Genomic DNA, 19,438 nt, shown 5'->3' on the forward strand with positions numbered 1-19,438 from the left:
AAATGTAAAAGCTAAGTAAGTATAAAATATTATTTGGTTGCCTAGACCCAAGTTTGAAAACTGCATCAGATGGTAGAAAACCATAAGTACACCATTTGGGACACAGCTCATGTTTCTCACATTATACTGCTGATTCATATTCTGATCACTATAGGTTACAACATTTTCGCCCCTTTGCAGTATAAGCAATCTTATTTATATTTCCAAACCACCATCCCCACCATCATATATGCTGTTATTCACAAAGTGCTGACAATTTACTGGAAACTCTGTACCCCTGGGCTCAATACTAAGTATTTCAAGACATTTCAGTCATCCTTTGTGAATACAAAACTGTTCCTATTATTACAAACTGAAGATAGATACATAGATATGTTGTTTAGGGACTGACAAATGAACATGTCCATGGAGAACTCTGCTTTCAAAACTTTTATTGCTTCTCTTAAGTTTCTTCAAAGAAAAATTTGCACACAAATGACTTTACTTACAAATAGCGCTATGATGAGATGCATGATGATGGGGGAGATTTTTTTTTTTAAAGCTTGGATAAAAAGAGGTTGAAAGGCCGATCTGTAATTGACATGCTCGTAACGTTCACTTCATGAAAGCTGCATAATTTGAGAAATGTGAATGGCTCTGCTAAGAAACTTTTCAGCTATCCTCCCAATGCAGATATAGAGTCTTTCTCACTGTCTTCACTCTCACTCACAAACACACACACAGACCAAGGGAGCAACAACGAGAGGATAAAGTGCAGAGTGAAAAAGCATCAGACTGGCTGATGCAGCAGAGAATCAGTGAGATGCTGTTTCTGTTATAGATGACTGAGCGATGTTTAGGACAACTAGCAAAGCCTATTTGAGATTAGAGTGTTCTAGAAGCACATGATGGTTCAGCTGCAAGTGGTACAGTATATCAATGGAAATTCAAGTTTAAGAGTCCAGAGTGGTGGAGGAGGAGATGTCATCACAGAACTCATCGAGAGATAGGTGTCACTGAAATGTTCCTATAAAAATAAAATCTCTTTCCGTCCCATGATACATCACAAAATTGCTTTCTAACCCAAAATTGCATATAAAACCTACCTTTACAAAACATCAATTTGTTTAGAGCTTATACAATTATTCCAAAATATCTGAGACGACCATAAAAAGGGCTGCCATGCTGATATCAATTGTTTTTTTTTTAAGTACAAAAAGTCATTACATAAATATGAATATGTACAACACAAGCCCTTGGGGATGTTCATTTCGAATAATTAAAATAGTTAATTAGGTAACTGTGTCTATGCCTAATGATAACCTAAACTATTTAATATTAAACGGCTCACACTGTGGAAGGAATTATTCACTGGAAACAGATGGATATTTATGCCACATTGTCTTTGCTAAAGCAGTTAAATAGCAAAATTAGCAGCTGCCAAAACAACCCCCTCACAAAGATATTATTAAAGAAACATTCCAGATTCAACACAAGCCTGTAGGCATTTTCTGTAGGAAATCTTTTTGGTTCATACCTTATTTAAAAAAAAAAAAAAAATATATATATATATATATTTTTTTTTTCAGAAACTGAGGTATGAGTCAAAATAATTCCTGCATGAATCAACAGCATGCCATGGATAATTTTAACTTGTATTTAATTCAGAATATTGCTTTAATATTTAATAAAGAACCTTGAAGACTGGTGTGAAGTATCGGATGGAAACCAAAATATTTTATAGGGGCTGCAGCAGAAATCAAAAATGTTGATTGCTGAATAAATCTGGGCAACAATAATGACCATCAACAACTTGAATGTCCAGGGATCTGGATGTAAAACACAAACTCAAAAATGATGCAAGTGGAATTATGGGCATGGGTTAAGGCATTCAAGTTCGGGATGTTGCACCAAGTTTTAGTGGTGTAAGTTAATGCTTAGCCATTCTTTACTGGTTCATCAGCAGATGATAACTTATAAATGTCCCCATTGATGGTGAACCAGTGTTTCGGCATTGCATCAAGCGGAAAGGAAATGACATTAATCCTTTGGTTCTCCATGGATCTTCTCAGAAGCCTTAGCAGGTACAGGTAGGTAACTGTGAGAATGTCAATCAATGGGTACCTTCCTCCATCTTTAATTTCTCTTAGACCACTTTCTAGTACATGGGACCTTTGGGAGCTGGGCCCTTGGGATTGTACTCCACAGGCATACTCATACAGTCAGATGGGTGACAACGGCCATCCTTGCCCTTCACTCCAGATGGGCCTGGAGGTCCAGGAACACCGGGGATGCCCTGCTGACCAGAAGGACCTGGTGGTCCCATCTTACCGTAACCAGGAGGACCAGGAACACCTGAGAGAAACAGAAGGAAATGATAATAGAATAAATACCACAAAGTTGACAAAATGACTTCCACTTTAAAATTGGAGTCAGACCTGGAGCACCCGGAGGGCCACTGTCTCCCATCTCTCCTACACCCTTATCTCCTTTCTCTCCCTTTACACCAGGGGCACCTGGGGACACATATGAAAGCATCCATGTGGAAGACTGGGCAAATGGAACATCAGACTGCTGTAGGAAACATTATGACATTAGTTCCTCTTACCGGGTGGACCCATGGGTCCTTGTCTTCCTTCGCGGCCAATCTGCCCGGGCCGGCCCGGTATACCTGCGGGACCTGGCATACCTGGATTACCATCTTTCCCTGGGGGTCCTGGTCGACCAGGGGATGCAACCATCTCCACAGGCATCTGCATTCGGGACATGTAGTAGCCCATACGCTCTGCAGGAAAATCTTTTTCTTTTACAACTGATTTTAACGTGTATTTTAACTTGTATTTAACTCTGATTATTGCTTTAAAAGATAATAAATGGCCTTAAAGACTGATGTGAAGTTTTGTGGTGGGCTGAAGAAGAAATTAAAGGGGTAGTTCTCCCAAAACTGAAAATTTGATGTTTATCTGCTTACCCCATTGCATCCAAGATGTAGGTGACTTTGTTTCTTCAGTAGAACACAAACCAAGATTTTTAACCATTGCAGCCTATCACTCTTATAATGTATACAGCTTATGGCTAAAACATACAATAAAAAAAATAAATAAAAAAAATAAAATCCATACACAAACAAAACCAAATTAAACCCTGTGGCTTGTGACAATACATTGATGTGTAAAGTCACAAAATAATCGGTCTGTGCAAGAGGCGTCTTCTTCTTCTTCTTGCTTTATGGCAGATCGCAGACTTATAAGGCTCTCAACTGAACCATTAGATGCGTTTACATGGACAAGTATTGCTTCCATCAGATTTAATTCATTCTGATTGATGAATCCGAAACATAATGTTTACATGAACGCTGAATAAAGTGATCGGGTTGACATATGCGTTTACATGTCAATAGCTTTTAATAGCTAATAATAGGACATCTTGGATGCCCTGGGGGTAAGCATGTAAACATAAAATTTTCATTTTTGGGTGAACTATCCCTTTAAATCATCTTAAAACACTTTTTCTGTGGAATAAACCATTTAGAAATTAAGTTTTAGTGCTTCCAGATAGGTCTGGTTAAAAAAGTTCTCTCACCGTCAAAGATCTTTATGACCTGCTGCCTGATGAAGGATTTTAAGTCATCATAGTTTACAACAGCCTGGAAAAAATACATACAATGTGAAGTTTAAATAATCATATGTATATATATATATATATATATATATATATATATATATATATATATATATATATATATATATATATATATATATATATATATATATATATACTGTTCTACAAAACAAGATATATTTTCCATCATCCTAATTTATTTATTAAAGGCTCATGTTAAAGATATGGTGGATAAGGAACATAAAAAAACAAACAAACATTGATTCTTAAAGTAGATACAGTTCTACATGATGCTATAGTTGCCATTAACTGTTTCTGTCAGTTAATAAACTCTCTTAACCAGGCTGTGTAGTGTGTATCATCAGTGAAATAGCCTCACATCATTCCCTGGGATTCCTGGTGGTCCGCTGGCACCAGCTGGTCCAGGTGAACCAGGGCTTCCCCTCTCGCCACGAGGTCCGACTGGTCCTATGATCCCTTCTGGTCCTTTGGAGCCAAAACCAAAGCCTCCTCCTGGTGGGCCCGGACGTCCGCGCTCTCCCGGGGGTCCCCTTTGCCCTGCAACTCCTGCTTCGCCCTGGATAGGATCAAAAGAACAGCTGTGATTTACTACACAGGTGATTCTAGGACAATGACCATGGGCTACTCAATGATCCCTGTAATAGCACCGCATAATAGGCTTTATATAGAAATGCATGCTCAGCACTACAGTATACAGTACACAAAATAAAATCTTCACGGTCCATGCCATCTACTTCTTTAATGCTATGGGTGACATGTATGAATACAGTGAATGCTAATGTTTTGGCTTATAGTTTCATTCTTGTTTGCATTCAGATGTGATTTTCTACTTCCTGAAAAGTCCTCTGCTGATTACGTGCAGTATGTTTTTATAACTATTCTTGTAAATTATCTATTGATTAATCAATGCTGTCCAGTCAGGGTAGACTGCAGACGGCTGAGGGGTAGCTTTAATGGCTTGTATTGTAGCTTGTCTTTGCTTTGAAAACTCTGGGGGGGGGGGGGGGGGGGGTCGATGTGACAATACAATGTATTGTATATGCATGGTTCTTTATGTACAACGTATCTTACAATGCATTTTAAGGTTCTGTTCCAATGCACCTTCACTTTTATTCAGATTTAATGAAAAAATTCCATTGTTTCCTTAAATAGGTCCATATTAACCATGTAAACTAACTTCAGCTTACAGTATGCATACAATCGTACAGATATAATAGTAATAATTAGGGATGCACCGAAATTTCGGCCACCGAAAATTTTCGGCCGAAAATGGCCTTTTCGGTTTTCGGCCGATAGACTTTTATCACCGAAACAACACGGCCGAAATGTTGTGATGACGCAAACAGAAACCGCGACCTGCACGTGCACCTGCATAGCAAAGACCACGAGCTCCCCGCGACATTCACTTAACACCAGTGAGAACATTCTCTCTCTTCGTATTCCTTTATTCGCAGCACTAAAGCGTCTCCTAACAAAGAGATTAAGACGGACCACGAAGTAAAAACAAAGAAAAGTACAGTCTTATAGAGTCTGTTAGCACACGTCTCACTGAGATCTTTTCGGATCCTCTGCACTTCATCGCGAATGTGCTTGATCCGCGTTATAAAGACCATTACTTGGATGCGGAAATAAGGCAGCGCGCACGAGAAATGATCCAGGCCGCGCTGGATGCGGAGAACTCGTGTGGAGACGGAGAAGCGCCAAGTGCAGGAGACAGACAGATCAGAGCGCAGAAAAGACGCGTCTCTGCACCAGATGAGTGGCATGCACCATCGCTGTCTGATATGTTCAGTGGAAGTCTGCAAGAAAGTGCCTCAAATAATAATAATACGTTGGCTATTTTGTTCTTATACACACACACAAACATATATACATACATAATATCAGATTGTAGCCATATTTATGCTAGATTTTCTGCTAGATTTCTGCTTTAATTTGATAAAAAATGTTTATTTATGCCCTGTCCCTATTTAAATACACTCTCTCAAATATTTCTCAAATGTCAGGCAGATGACAAGCTCAACTGCTCAATAGCTAGATGGTTATCTGTCTGAAGTCCCCATCCCCAGAAGTGATAACAGTCTTGCCAACTGGAGAAGTAATGCACTTTCTAGTCCTACATAGAAAAATTTCAAATGCACTTCACCTAAATGCACTTTGTTTTTATGAGAGAACTGTTCATTTTAAAACCTTTCTGCAGGCCAGTAGGCCTGTACATTATTATTAAATATACACATGAGTGGGATACATTTTTAGTTTGAATTTTATTTTATACTGTGCATTGTTGCAATGTGCTTAATAAATATTTGCATCATTTGTAATTATGTATTTTTATGTTTTTTTTTTTAAAATAAGTTATGTAATTGTAATTATCTTTGAAACTTTAATATTAATTTATGCAATTGCAATGTCTTAATTTTAGTAAAGTTAGTACACGGTCATAGCAATAAATGCAATGGTACTAATAATTGGCATAATTTCTTTCGGTGTTTCGGTTTCGGTTTTCGGCCTTGGTTTTCTCTTTTTCGGATTTCGGTTTCGGCCAAGAATTTTCATTTCGGTGCATCCCTAGTAATAATACAATAGTAAACTTATTTTACTGTTGTTAGCCCCAGTTTAATGGTTTTTTTTTCTTCTGAATTTATGATATGGCCTGAAAAGAAAAATGCATAAATAAATCTTCAGAAGCACTTCTGGATATTAAATATATATATTTTTTTTCATTTACCAAATCGCACTATTGAATTCAACATAGCTGAGCAGTGATATTTTAGAATTATTACTATGCTATTATTATATTTTATAGTTTTATTTAAGTTTTAGTAGTTTTGTTTTTTATTACTTAATTGTATCTTTTTTATACAATGAAATGAAATATATATATATATATATATATATATATATATATATATATATATATATTTATTTATTTATTTCAGTTTTCGCAACTTTAGTACGTACAGCTATAAAGATATTTTATTTACTTGCAAAGTTAGCATTTCTAACATTCATTTGTTCCATCTAATATCAAATTATTATTATATTTAATTCAAGAAATAATAATAATAGATTTTTTTTAACTAAAATTCATTCCTTATTTAGAAAATGGCCTTAAAAAAAAAAAAGAAAAAAAAAAAAAGGCTTCTTTCTCTTTGCACTTCATATCTACTTTTTTTGTGGATATATATTTAGTCATTGCAGTGTATTGTTATGCTTTTAGTTTACTTATATAAATTACAGTGTTGCGTAATTTTATTGGTTAGAATGCTAATTAATGCTAAAAGTTACATAAAAAAAAAAACTGCCCCCAAATATCTTCAATGTAGCTAGCAACTTTTTGCTCTCGGATTGTAAAGTAGGATATTTTTAATACTTAACAGTTTCAAGTAGCATACCCAACACTAATGTTGCACTTGTAGCAGTCTATATAGAGCAAGTCATCTGTTTACACATTAAAGGGCTTCTGCTAATGGGTCGGGGGAAAAGCACAGCTCTTATCTCATTCACTCCTAAACTTCAGTGTCTGACAATGCTGCCCTGTCTATGACAGATAGAGGCTCTTCTATGGCTTTATTATGGAGCATAATGGTGTCACTATGTAAGCTGAGAGTGGTGTTCAAACAGGCTACTGTGGCAGATGAGGGAAGAAAAAATAAAAGAGTGAAGGCAAAGTGAGGTTAGATAACAAGCTCTTGTGATTGCAGATGGACCCACCTGACAACTTCATTGAACAAATGTAAGCAAAAACTAACAGGATGTGTTGAGCACACTTCGATGGGAGGGGAAAACTCACTCTTATGCCTGAATAAGATGTATCCAAATGCATGTGAAAAGATGTCAGCGTTCAATGATGCAAAGACATTATAACAGAGATGTGAGAACAATGCATCTCACCTTCTGTCCCGATGGACCAGATTCTCCTGGCAGGCCTGGGGCTCCCTGCAGTTACAAATAATTACAGGAGTGAAAACTGGGACAAATAGTAGAAGTTTTGCAGTAATAATCAACGGGTCTATATGAAAACACATTGCTATATCAACCAAAATTTGGTCTTATTTTGATTATGAATGTTTCAATATAATTGGTTTAACTGGATTTTAATAATCCAATTAAGACAAAATTCCCGTTTCAAGAATTCCAAATATGACAGCTGGGAGTTATCTTTGTTATTCAGAAGTCTGTGTTGTGTGAACACCTAATTGAACATAAATAAATAAAGAAAATAAAGAAAATGATGTGAGCCAAATTATACATTTTTTATCTGTGCATGTAAAAGTAATATGAATAATAATAATAATAATAAAGTGCATATAAAATTAATTTATTTGAATTTAATCTTTTTTGAGACTCTTTGGAATTAAGGTTTAATCCGACAGATTTTGAAGTTGCATATTGTGCATAAACATTGTATACAGGAGCAAATCAAAGGAGATACTTACATCTTTACCTGCTGCTCCGTCACTTCCTGGTTCACCCTACAGAAAATAAGACAAGGACAGAAAAAGGTTTAAAAGAATAATTTAATTAGACACTATAAATATTTACTTATAAAAATAAACCAACTTTAGGTACTAACCATCAGCCCTGGATGTCCTGGGAGCCCTGGTGGGCCAGGTAACCCAGACTGTCCTCTCTCTCCTGCCTCACCTTTTTCTCCCTTAATGCCCTGGTTAAGAACAAGAAGATACAGTAAAGAATCCAACAGTTAAAAACATCACTGAGAAATTATTTGTTTTAGAAGACTTTTGCTCACCACTCCAGGTGGCCCAATTGGTCCTGGTGGTCCTGAAGATCCAGCAGCACCCTAGAAATTTCCAGTTTAGTTAAGTGTGTTAATAAGTGTTCATTTATCATATTCTCAAGTGGTTTATTTGTACACTATCATTTAAAAATTTGAGGTCAGTAAAATTTCTTATCAAAAAATTAATACTTTTATTGAGCAAGGATGCATTAAACAGATTAAAAGACAAAGGCATTTAAAATGTTACAAAATATTTATATCTCAAATAAATTATTTTAGAAATTTTTGCTTTTTCTACTCATCAAAGAGTCCTAAAATAACAACTGTTTTGTAAAATTTTTTTTTTTCAACACACCAAATAAGCATAATTGAATGATTTCTGAAGGATCATGTGACACTCAATACTGGAATAATGACCGCTGGAAATTCTAAATACATAGACAAATTCAATTAGAATATGGATATTTTAAATTGTAAAACTGTTTCACAATATTGCTGTTCTCTTTGTCAAATTCTTTGAACTTCTGTCAAATATATAAATAAAAAAATCCTATACCAACCCCAAACTGTTGAGTGGTAATGTAAAAAAAAAGAGTAGATTACAATATATTTTAAATACTCACCATATGTCCTGGAGCTCCAGGTGGTCCTTGTGGTCCAGAAGGACCAGGATCTCCCTTCGATGTGAGTAAAAAAGTTTTTACTTATCAAGACGTTGCAGATTGCAATTTAAAGCACAATGTGAATACTGTAAGTTCTCAACATTGCCATAAAGGAAACCATGTTATATTATATTATAGACATAAGTGTTAACTGTCTTCTAACTAATGGAGCAACCGTTTAAAGAGAATATTCCTGAATGCATTAGATATTATAAGTATGTCTCTTCATCTCAACTCTGTGGATGGTAGATTGCATTGGCTTGGCACCCAAAAGAGCCAACTCTATCTCACTTATGAGTACTGAGGTTTGTTACTGCCACAGTAACATGACAACACATATTAGGTTTGTACAATGGGATCAATCTTTAGTGATATATTGGCCAAGCATTTTCATCCTTCTTGCTTACGAAGTATGGTAATGGTCTAAGGGTGCAGAAAGCTATTTTCAAAGCACTCTTTCATTATCTGAAATCTATAGAGCCTTTGTAAGGAAATCTATAGCACATTTAAAGGTTCAGTGGAAACATATCTAACAGAAGACAGCTTACCTCTAGACCAGGCCTTCCTGCTGCTCCAGCAGGTCCCTGAGGTCCTCTATCTCCCTACAGATAACAATGAAGAGTGGGTGATGTAGATTAAAAGATAAAGAGATATGTAAAAATACAGACTGTTGTGTGCAATTTCTACTTTGCTGGTAGTGCCAAATGGATTTGGAAAAATAATGATTGTTTCCAAAAAGTTTTCCCATTGTTTGGGATAGCAATGGTCTTGTTCCAAACTTACACCACAGACTGAGCTCAGAGTTTGCATGTAGAGTAATTCAAACACATGCACAGAACAATGTGCAAATGCAGTTACTTTTGTAGTTGTCTTTGCTCATTAAGAGAAAGCATTTGAACATCAAAAACATCACAGGCATCAGCTTTAAAGACAGGATCAATGGACATAGTCATTTTTTATTCATTTATGCACTACACATTTCAAATAGAAATAATGACAAGGCTATGAAACCCAAAGAAAAGCCTCGTACTTTCATTCCTGGGAGACCCGTGTGTCCTTTGATGCCCTTGAAACCCTGGAATGAGAAACAGTTATTCAAAAAAGCCTTTTCCAATCAGAGAAAAGTCAAGTCAAGCTCCTCCTTGGAGATGCCTAGTTAAAGTAGACTTTGTTCTTTGTAACAGTCTTTGTTCCAACTGTTGATTTTGGTATTCATGTGTCACTGATAAAATCTACAAAGAACTTGGAAAGTGAAAACGAAGAAATAAAATATGGCTCGGTTAATACCGGCATTCCCCTGGATCCAGCAGGGCCAGGCACTCCTGGTTCACCCTGTTTAATTGCAAGAATAAAACACAGTTAGAAAAAGTAAAAACAGAAAATTAGATAGAAACATAAGAATGATATATTATAAGTATATATTATACACATTATACATTATATACTGTGTGTGTGTGTGTGTGTGTGTGTGTATATAAAGTATTTTTTATCTTCTCTGACCCTTAAACCTGGTTTTCCATCTTTGCCATCAAGTCCTTCCATCCCAGGAGGCCCCTTTAAACAGACAAAATACAAAACAATATGATTACTTTGTGAAAGTTTTAATTGTGTACGGACACTAGAGGCTGAATGTCTGCTATAAAAGGTGTCTATCCAGAGGATTCTGAGACTCACAGGCATGCCTGGGGACCCGGGAGATCCTGGGGGACCTGTAGGTCCCTGTGGGCCCTGAACTCCAGCACCACCCTAAGGGAGTAGATAAAGTAAGGGTGAGTGCATGATAGAGAAGAATCTAAAATCCACAAGTCAAGCAATTTAATGACTACAGCATGGTATGTCAGAGCGCTTGTTTGTGAAAGTGACCATAAGTGATAAAGCATATGAATGCAAATGATGAGTCATTTATCAAATGTCATTGCTCATGTAAGGATGTATTTCCAGCATAAGCGAGGAATGTCACTATGTTGTATAATTTCATTTATCAATGCATGCTCAGGCATTATAGTACTGTCACTTGCCTTCTCAGCTTGTGGCCCTGGAGGGCCCGGAGAACCCGCTTTTCCTGGGAAACCTGGAGGACCCTGGAGACATGAAGGCAACAGTAAGACATCAGGCTTGTTCCATTAGCGTATTCAGAGAAATGAGGCTTATTTCAGAATTAAAGTCATAATTAATTGCATTTTGGAATCCATTTCACTTCTATAATGTGATGTTTTATTGCTGGAATTAGGAAGGGGAAGTTATGACAGAAAGATGACTGATAATGACTGAAGACCCACCGGTTGTCCTGGGAATCCTTGAGATCCTTGGAAGCCCTGTAAACAAAAGATGCAAGAACTGTTGTTATGCGCACTGCATATTGCAATCACAAGAACAAAATGAAGATGTTCCACCTGGGAATTTACTGAGTAAATACACAATTTTATAAATATTTATTTTCCAGAAAAAAAAAAAAAAAACGGGTATATTTTTAGCACACTTCTAAGACACAAACAGAACATCTTGTTTAAACTAGTGTGATATCAACGAATAAGGTATCACAAGAATGTGATATCAAGAGATATGACATATATAGAAACATTAGAGAACAATAATTGTCAATTTATCAGTAACATGCTTTCATACCTGATCTCCCTTTGGTCCCACGGGTCCCGCTGTTCCAGCTTCCCCTTTAGGACCCTGCAAGTCAAGCAAACATACACCAAAAACTGTTTTTAGAACAATGTTGAATCTTCGTAAGAAATACAATCAAAGGAAAGAACAAAAAAAAAAAAAGGTTTTCACAATGAATCTATAAAACGTTTGAAGCTTGTTTGTTTGATCTGAGAGCTATTACTCACAAAAAGAATACAAAAAGGAATCTGGCTTATAACATATATACCGTGCATGATTATCAGCCAGCCATCCAAGATGAACATAAGGGTTTGTTTTGAAAAACCCAGTGATAAAAGACAAAATAGTGAAGTGCAGTCGAGGGTCATGACTTCAGGTAATATATAGAGTCTATATACGTGAAGCAGAAAAAAATAAAGGCATTAAGACTGGATGTTTACTCACTGCAGGGCCCACTGGTCCTTGATAACCTGGAGATCCCGGTGGACCCTATAAATAAAAAATTGCAAAGTTTCAAAAACTGTTTACCAGGTCATTACAAGATTTCCTGTGTGAATGCTGCTGTGTGGCTTGAACCCCTAAAGGAGAGGCAAAATAAAAGGTTGAGGTGGTTTGGAAAGTGTGTATTTTTGTGCAAAAAGTATATCTTTCGATAGTTTGGGGTCAGTACGTGTTTTTTTTTTTTTTTTTTTTTTTTTAAGAATACTTGCCTTCAGCAAAGACACTTTAAATTGATCAAAATTACACTTTTATTTTGTTACAAAATCTTATATTCTAAATAAATGCAGCTCCTTGTTTTCTGTTTTAAAATATTTTCTGTTGTATTCTTTCATAAAATCACTGTTTTTACTGTATTTTGATCAAGTACAATTATTAAAGACAAGTGTCGACAAAGTGTTGACATAAAATAGCCAGATCCCATTAATATTGGACGATCTGGATACTAGAAGTTTAAGACTGTTTAAAGAGGACATTCTTACCGAATCTCCTTTCTGCCCTGAGGTTCCCGGACTACCACGCTCTCCTTTAAGGCCCTGGAAAAACAGCATAATGATTTTAACCCGACAATCAAACATTCACAAAACGTAAATATATGCTTTTTCAGCATCTGGTCAGTTGGACAAGGTGTTTAACACCACTTACTGGAAGTCCAGGTGGTCCATTGGTCCCAGGATAGCCAGGATTTCCTGGTGGACCCTTTGTGAAAATAATAAACGTACCTCAATAATTTAGCAAACTGTCATGGACTCCTTTTTAGTATATATTCTTGAATTACTCACCTGTTCACCTTTCTGTCCTGGAAGTCCATCTGTCCCTCTTTGACCTTGTTGACCCTATGTTTAAAAAAAGACATTAGCGACACAGGCAGCAAAAATGCAAATGAAAGCATTTTATATCTATTTTATAGCTATATCTGTTCTGGAGAAAACTTGTTTTTACAGCCCTCCATTTCACATCATTGTGATATTAACAGCAAAAAAAATAGTTAATACACCTGCCAAAGCCTGGCATTTATTTTCTAAGCGAGGGCTGAAAGTAAGGGAATGAATTAATGAATCCTTCTTTCCTGCCATCTGTATTCCAGGAACAGAGAGATGATGCAGAATTATTGTTTCTATTGTTTTTACGTTTATAGTCATGGAACAAAACATGCCTATTAGCTACTGCATGCATAATGAAAAAGAGAATGGACCTAAGCTGAATCTCATATCGGATAATCCCTCAGTAAATGCATTCTGAGTAGATACAACATTTAACGGTTTACAGATTTTACTTAATCGATTCGATACATTTCCCTAAATGAAGGACATTGCTCTTTAAGCAGTTAACAGAGATCGCAACAGTAACAAAATAATATTCCCAGACAGACTGTTCTCATACTAATAATATTTGACTTTTTCTAAATGCATTGACATTCGTTAAAATCGACAGAAAGAAAAAAAATAAGTACATTTTAAAACATTCTTTATTTATTTTATTTTACTTTTTGAGGATTTTTCAGCATGGTCAAGGACAAATGGATTTCAACATCATAAAGTCTTTCCCTTAAGAAAAATACAACTGCACAAAAAAATACAAATTAATTTAAGAGTTGCCGGCAGCAGTTTTGAAGTCTCAGATCTGCTTCATGGGTGTTAAATCATCAAGTGCATTGCAATGTCTAGCAGGGGGATTTGATCTCACTGGTTTAACTTTAATTTAATTTAAGTATCATTAATGAACGCAGTCTGTTCTAAACTTGCAGCACAGGTTTAGCCAGACCACTCCAACAAACAAAGTTGTGTAATTGTCACAGAGTCAGTGTTTAGACTCTTCAGGAACTTAATAATAACTCACTTACAGTTGCCTCTGCACATTAAATGGAAATAGAAGAGGGAGTATTTGGCTTCATCTTTAAATAAAAAGGAAAAAAGAAAAAAAGTATCCCTCCACTGGCTGTCTCTTTTGCAAATGTCCTTCTGTTGGTTTCCTGAATCTTGCTGACGGCACAGTCTCCACAGCGGTTCGGTTATATATCATTCTATTAGTGGATCAATTCCACAGAAAATTTCAGCTTGGAAAACACTGGCTTACTGTAAATCTTTATTTTCAGTTTTTCCGTGCTAATAGGAAAATAAAAAAAACTGCACAAAATCTATGCTGCTGAGTTTGTTGTTTCAAACAGACTCGATTGAAGCAAATTAAAGAAAGTCAGATAGAGCTCACAAAGCATAAAGCTGGACAACAATAAAATAGAAATCAATTCTTGCTCAGACTCAATTCATCAGTAAGCCCAAACCTCTGCTAAAACATGCCGTTCAAGGCGTTGCAAAAGAACCTGTCAGCAGCACAGACACAATGGCTATGGAGAGATAATTGAACAAGCACCACAGCTTTATTTCTCTGTTATGACATTCATCGGGCGCACGAGAGAAGATGGGCTGGTTTTCTGAGGTAATTAAACATCTACATTGTTTGTCTGAGCTGATCGTGAGTTGGCATGCTTTGACTTACAGATAGTCCAGGAGGCCCTTGAGGACCAGGGAAACCAATATTGCCCTGTAAAAGAATGATAATAAGAGAGCAACAGTTAGAAATCTATTCATCTATAATGGACAAAAACAAGAACCAAACAAACAAAAGCAATCTTGTCACACATGCATCTCAAACATCCTCTTTATTTTGTTCATAGTCATGCAACATGTTTTACTTGGTTTTGAATACTTGGTACTAATAAAGTGTGACAAAACAAAAAGGTTTAATTTCTTTCAAAAAATTTAGATAAAAATCTTCCCCTGCCAGGCAAAAAGTGTTAACTCTCATTTCCTTGTTGAAATTAGGTTAGGCGCTTGTTGGAAACCATTGTGCAATTCTGAGCCAAAACAGTAGGGGCCTCTCTAACCTCACAGCAAAGAGTAAGAAATACCACTGTCCTCCCTTATTGGTCCATTCTTACTGAAAACACTGAACCTAAAAGAAACTGGTTCGTGCAAACTAACACTGCATTGTGGGGTTAAATGTTAGTGACTAGATGAAGGCATGCAGAACAGTTCACTGCTTGCTGTACTTCTGAAACAAGTGCTCAGTATCGGTTTGTCTCTATATGATACAGACTGTACTCTGAAAGCCATCTGGGGTTACTGTCACCCAGTCTCAGTTTATAAGAAAAGAGGGCTAAAAAGGCAATCCTGCCAGAAATGACCTTTTAGAAGACAATCTGAGGCATAACAGGCAAAGTAGAAACTTACCGGGGTTCCAGGAAGACCAGGAGGTCCTCGTTCACCTCTAGGACCCTACAATGAACAGAGACAAGGATAATGTTATATAGCATACAGCATTATAACTATATACTGTGTGTGTGTGTGTGTGTGTGTGTGTGTATATACACACACACACGCACACATGCACATCAGTGATTTGAATCACGATTAATTGCATGGTTTTCTGCAGTTAATAATTTTCCATTTAAAAGTACTGCTATATGAGCAACAGTGCAATAACATTTGGTTTTCAAACACTTTAAACAAATAAGGTGCTTTTTTTACAGAAGTATTTCTTTTTCATAGTAGCAGTTAAAATATTTCTTGTAAATCTCTTCTTGTACAACTTAAAACATTAATGCAATCAAATTAAATATAAAACAAGTAATTTGCCATTGCCTGGGTGTTAACCTTTTTATAGAAAGATTTTATAGTTTGTTATAGAAAAACAAGTTATGCTCAGAGTCCAGAGCCTCGATCATAACATTATAACAGGCATCTTCCTGTCCCATCGCAGCAGAGTACACCGCGGGACAACACATGATGGGTGAGTGCAGGTGGGTAGAGACTCGTGGATGTGCGGGATGCAGGAGAATAAGGGTGTGCTCACACTAGACAATCTTAACTGTTTCCGAGTGCGTTTGACCCCCAAAGCCTGGTTCGTTCGACTAGTGTGATTGCTCCGTGTTGCACTCGGGCATGGTTCATTTAGCCGTCCCTGGCTCGGCTGGAAGAGGTGGGCCAGAGCACGGTTCAGTTATATAGTAAATAGATCACCCCTCCTGTGACCCATGGGTTGTCTGTTTATTCAGAGCCAGTGAGTAAACAGACAAGTTCAGAGCGGTTCAGAGCCAGTGACTTTCATTAAAAAAATAAATAAATAAATAAATAAATTAATCTTAATCAATTAAGAATGTACATTTGTTAATTTGATGCGATTAACTATGAAAAAAATGTGTTACAGTTTACTTATAGCAGTACAATGAACAGCTGACATAGTTTGTTTTTGATAAATTTTGCCAGCCTAAACAGATTTAAAGCCACAAAAGAACAGCTGTGATTACTGAGTGAAAAACCCAGTTGTTTCATTACTGAATAAATCCATGGTATTGAAGGAGTGGGGTGAACAAATCAATCAGTGACCCATTCATGAACAAATCAGTTACTTCAATATTCATTTCTATGCCCATGTAAAACCCATTCATCTCATAGCGTTATTTATGCTATTCGAAGTGCAGTGTAAATGCATTCACACCAACTTTAAAGAGTCTGTGTAAATATACCTACATGCCACTTCAGATGGCCACACTGTAGCTGTATGTGGTGCAGGTTCTATGTTGAATAAAAATGTTTGTTTTGATTCTGTTCTGAAATAAATAGTGGCTGACGACGATGACGAAGACCAGGCTGAAGTCTCTGCCAACTGGTTGCATCAGCAGTGGACTGAATGAACATGAAGTAATCCTACTATGCCTAGCGCCCACATACTTGTCTTCCAGCAAATCAGTTAGGAAAACTGGACAAACATTACATCACCTAATTAATATTCATGAGCCGAGAAGATAAGGTTTTATAAATGTGTCCACCACCTTTTCAGATTATTCCTAAGCCTCCGATAACATAAATCTGGGATAGAACTGGGGGCAGAATAATAGAATTTGAGTGTGCTATATATATATTGGCTTATAATATCATTATAGTATTGTGTTGTTAGCTTTGCAACAGTTAGGATGCAGCAGAGCTCTTGTATCCTCTCGAACAGGCACTGGTAATAATGAAACTCAGCAAGGTCTCTCACCGGCTCTCCTTTGACCCCTGGGTTCCCTGGGAATCCAGGAATCCCTTGTGCACCAACGCACTGCCCACCGTTACCCGTCTAAAAGAATTGAGAAGACATGAAGGGTGGCAATCAGGAAATGCTTAGACAATTCGAAGAGAAACACAAATAATAGCATTTTCTATACCATGACAGTAGCTCCCCTCATGTAAAATATTTACAAAAATGTATTTGAAATGCATTTATTTTGTGGTAAGCGTAATATGAATATATTTACATATTTATGTGCTTATTTAAAATACCCTGCAATTGTACTTTTAGTATACTAAACTGGCATACATAAAGGCAGCTGAATTGAAACAACTAATTTTGTTCTTGATGCACTTAAATTGTGCAGAAGTAGTGCTGAAGTCCAGTATATTTGATTTTACTAAACTGGAAATATTGCAAGCATACTTCAGGTACATTTGCATATAATCTTGCATATACAGACTGAAGACTGATATTATACAGAGCTTGTACAATGCTTATTAATAGTAATATTAGGCATGATATTAAGAAATGTGCATTGTGCAATAAAGAAATACTCCAAATAAAGTTTAATTGTAATTGTATATTAGTATGTTTAAGTGATTTGTAAATAAATGTTAATGAATTTGAAGTATACTTAGTATGAAATTTTTTTTTTTAGTTAAATACATATAAATCAAATATAAATATTAAAAACCTTTGTATAATGCCCTGAATCATTTTTTTTTTTTTTTTAAGTAAAATATTTAGTTAAATGATGTTGTTCATTGTTTTAGACTCATTTATACAGTGTTTTTAATCGTTTAATTCAAGCTGCAACATTTCACCAAATGTTAACTTTACAGTATTAGTATTAATTTAAAATTAATTTTAATTGATCAAATTGAAATGTATTGGTATTTTGAACCTGGTCATCATAATTAAGATCATTCAAAGATTATTTTTGTGCCAGATAGATACAGCTGAATGCAGAATAAAAAAAAAAGAAAAAAAAATGTGATGTGATATATTTATTAACTAAAATAGCTTGAATGTAAATAGCTATGACTGTAGTTTAACTGTTTAACATTATGAGTTAGCTTGTAGCTTGGGATGCTTTCCTATCACTGTTTTATGCAAGTGTAAAAGGAGCGTTAACCAATCGGCCCACAAACTTACAGGCACACTTGGTGTTTCCTCTCTCTGTGGTCTCTGTGTCTCTAGACACTGTAAAGTTGATCATAGAAATTCAGTAGGTTTAGTACTATATGTTCTAGCATGTTCAGAACTACTGTAGAAATCAAACAGCATGCCAAACAGAAAGCATAAAACAAGTGAACACATCAATGTTATCAACACAAACCCACACCCTGTCTAATACCAATTACATCATCATCCATCATTCATCCCTCTCACCCCTTCGCATCCTTCTGAGGGTACAACCCCAGGCTTGCCCTGATCTCCCTTCTCGCCCTTAGCACCAACCACGCCAGGCACACCTGGTAGACCTGTGGAGCAATCGCCACAGCCCTCCTACAGTGAAGCATACACATGACACAAACACATGTGTACTCACTGCAAGAAGCAAATGAACAATAAAACACAGCATCTGCATGCAATTATACAGTAAGTGAATAGTGTTACTGCATTAAAGAGTAAGGAAGTACAGACAGACTGAGGAAGGAACGGGATATTTTGCTAACAGTAAAAACTGTGCTCTCACATTCCAGCTTGATAGAGTAGGAATGCAAGATTCCAAATAATAAATTACCTCAGCTTAAAGAATGTCTCAGACTTTAAAGAAGGTTTCAAAGCCAAAACACTAGGGTTTGCAAAATAAATGATTTTCCAACTCTAAACCAACTCTGACTCGAACAGCAAACATTTATCATTAAGACAAGGGTAAAAAAAGACTTAAAAAAGATTATGTAAAAAATTATGTTTTATGTGTCTTATTATATATATATATATATATATATATATATATATATATATATATATATATATATATATATATATATATATATATATATATATATATATATATCTGACAAAACATCTAAATAAAGTTTTAAACATCTTTAATGCACCTGCCAATTTTTATTTGTATTTTTTTTCAACATCAAACATGATAACATGTTCTAAAACCTTTAATGCTCTAAAATAATTGGTTAGCTCAAACTAATTTATGGCACGAATTATTGTAATTATGCTGCAAAAAATTATATATTAAAACAGCATAAAGCAGGATACAAAGTTTAGTTCAAACATTTGG

The 19,438-nt window shown here is 35.9% G+C and overlaps 1 protein-coding gene across 8 annotated transcripts in view; it reads right to left on the bottom strand.

Moving 5' to 3' along the window:
* Positions 1–414: 414 nt before the first annotated feature.
* Positions 415–19,438, bottom strand: part of LOC127979353 (collagen alpha-1(XVI) chain) — a 64,539-nt gene continuing 45,515 nt past the window's right edge. For all 8 annotated transcript variants that reach the window (XM_052584733.1, XM_052584729.1, XM_052584728.1 and 5 more), the window contains 27 exons: positions 18,580–18,696; positions 18,343–18,390; positions 17,176–17,253; positions 15,366–15,410; positions 14,632–14,676; positions 12,918–12,971; positions 12,781–12,834; positions 12,618–12,671; positions 12,082–12,126; positions 11,650–11,703; positions 11,304–11,339; positions 11,043–11,105; positions 10,699–10,770; positions 10,525–10,578; positions 10,312–10,356; positions 10,055–10,099; positions 9,573–9,626; positions 8,986–9,039; positions 8,375–8,425; positions 8,198–8,287; positions 8,061–8,096; positions 7,516–7,560; positions 3,980–4,177; positions 3,562–3,625; positions 2,588–2,764; positions 2,418–2,495; positions 415–2,334 (listed from right to left, as the gene is read on the bottom strand). In XM_052584733.1, the coding sequence (XP_052440693.1) occupies positions 2,138–2,334; positions 2,418–2,495; positions 2,588–2,764; positions 3,562–3,625; positions 3,980–4,177; positions 7,516–7,560; positions 8,061–8,096; positions 8,198–8,287; positions 8,375–8,425; positions 8,986–9,039; positions 9,573–9,626; positions 10,055–10,099; positions 10,312–10,356; positions 10,525–10,578; positions 10,699–10,770; positions 11,043–11,105; positions 11,304–11,339; positions 11,650–11,703; positions 12,082–12,126; positions 12,618–12,671; positions 12,781–12,834; positions 12,918–12,971; positions 14,632–14,676; positions 15,366–15,410; positions 17,176–17,253; positions 18,343–18,390; positions 18,580–18,696 (1,953 nt within the window). In that variant the 3' untranslated portion in view covers positions 415–2,137. The remainder of the gene's footprint in view (positions 2,335–2,417; positions 2,496–2,587; positions 2,765–3,561; positions 3,626–3,979; positions 4,178–7,515; positions 7,561–8,060; positions 8,097–8,197; positions 8,288–8,374; positions 8,426–8,985; positions 9,040–9,572; positions 9,627–10,054; positions 10,100–10,311; positions 10,357–10,524; positions 10,579–10,698; positions 10,771–11,042; positions 11,106–11,303; positions 11,340–11,649; positions 11,704–12,081; positions 12,127–12,617; positions 12,672–12,780; positions 12,835–12,917; positions 12,972–14,631; positions 14,677–15,365; positions 15,411–17,175; positions 17,254–18,342; positions 18,391–18,579; positions 18,697–19,438) is intronic.

The sequence above is a fragment of the Carassius gibelio genome, chromosome B19 (assembly GCF_023724105.1).
Source record: "Carassius gibelio isolate Cgi1373 ecotype wild population from Czech Republic chromosome B19, carGib1.2-hapl.c, whole genome shotgun sequence".
Classification (NCBI taxonomy): domain Eukaryota; kingdom Metazoa; phylum Chordata; class Actinopteri; order Cypriniformes; family Cyprinidae; genus Carassius; species Carassius gibelio.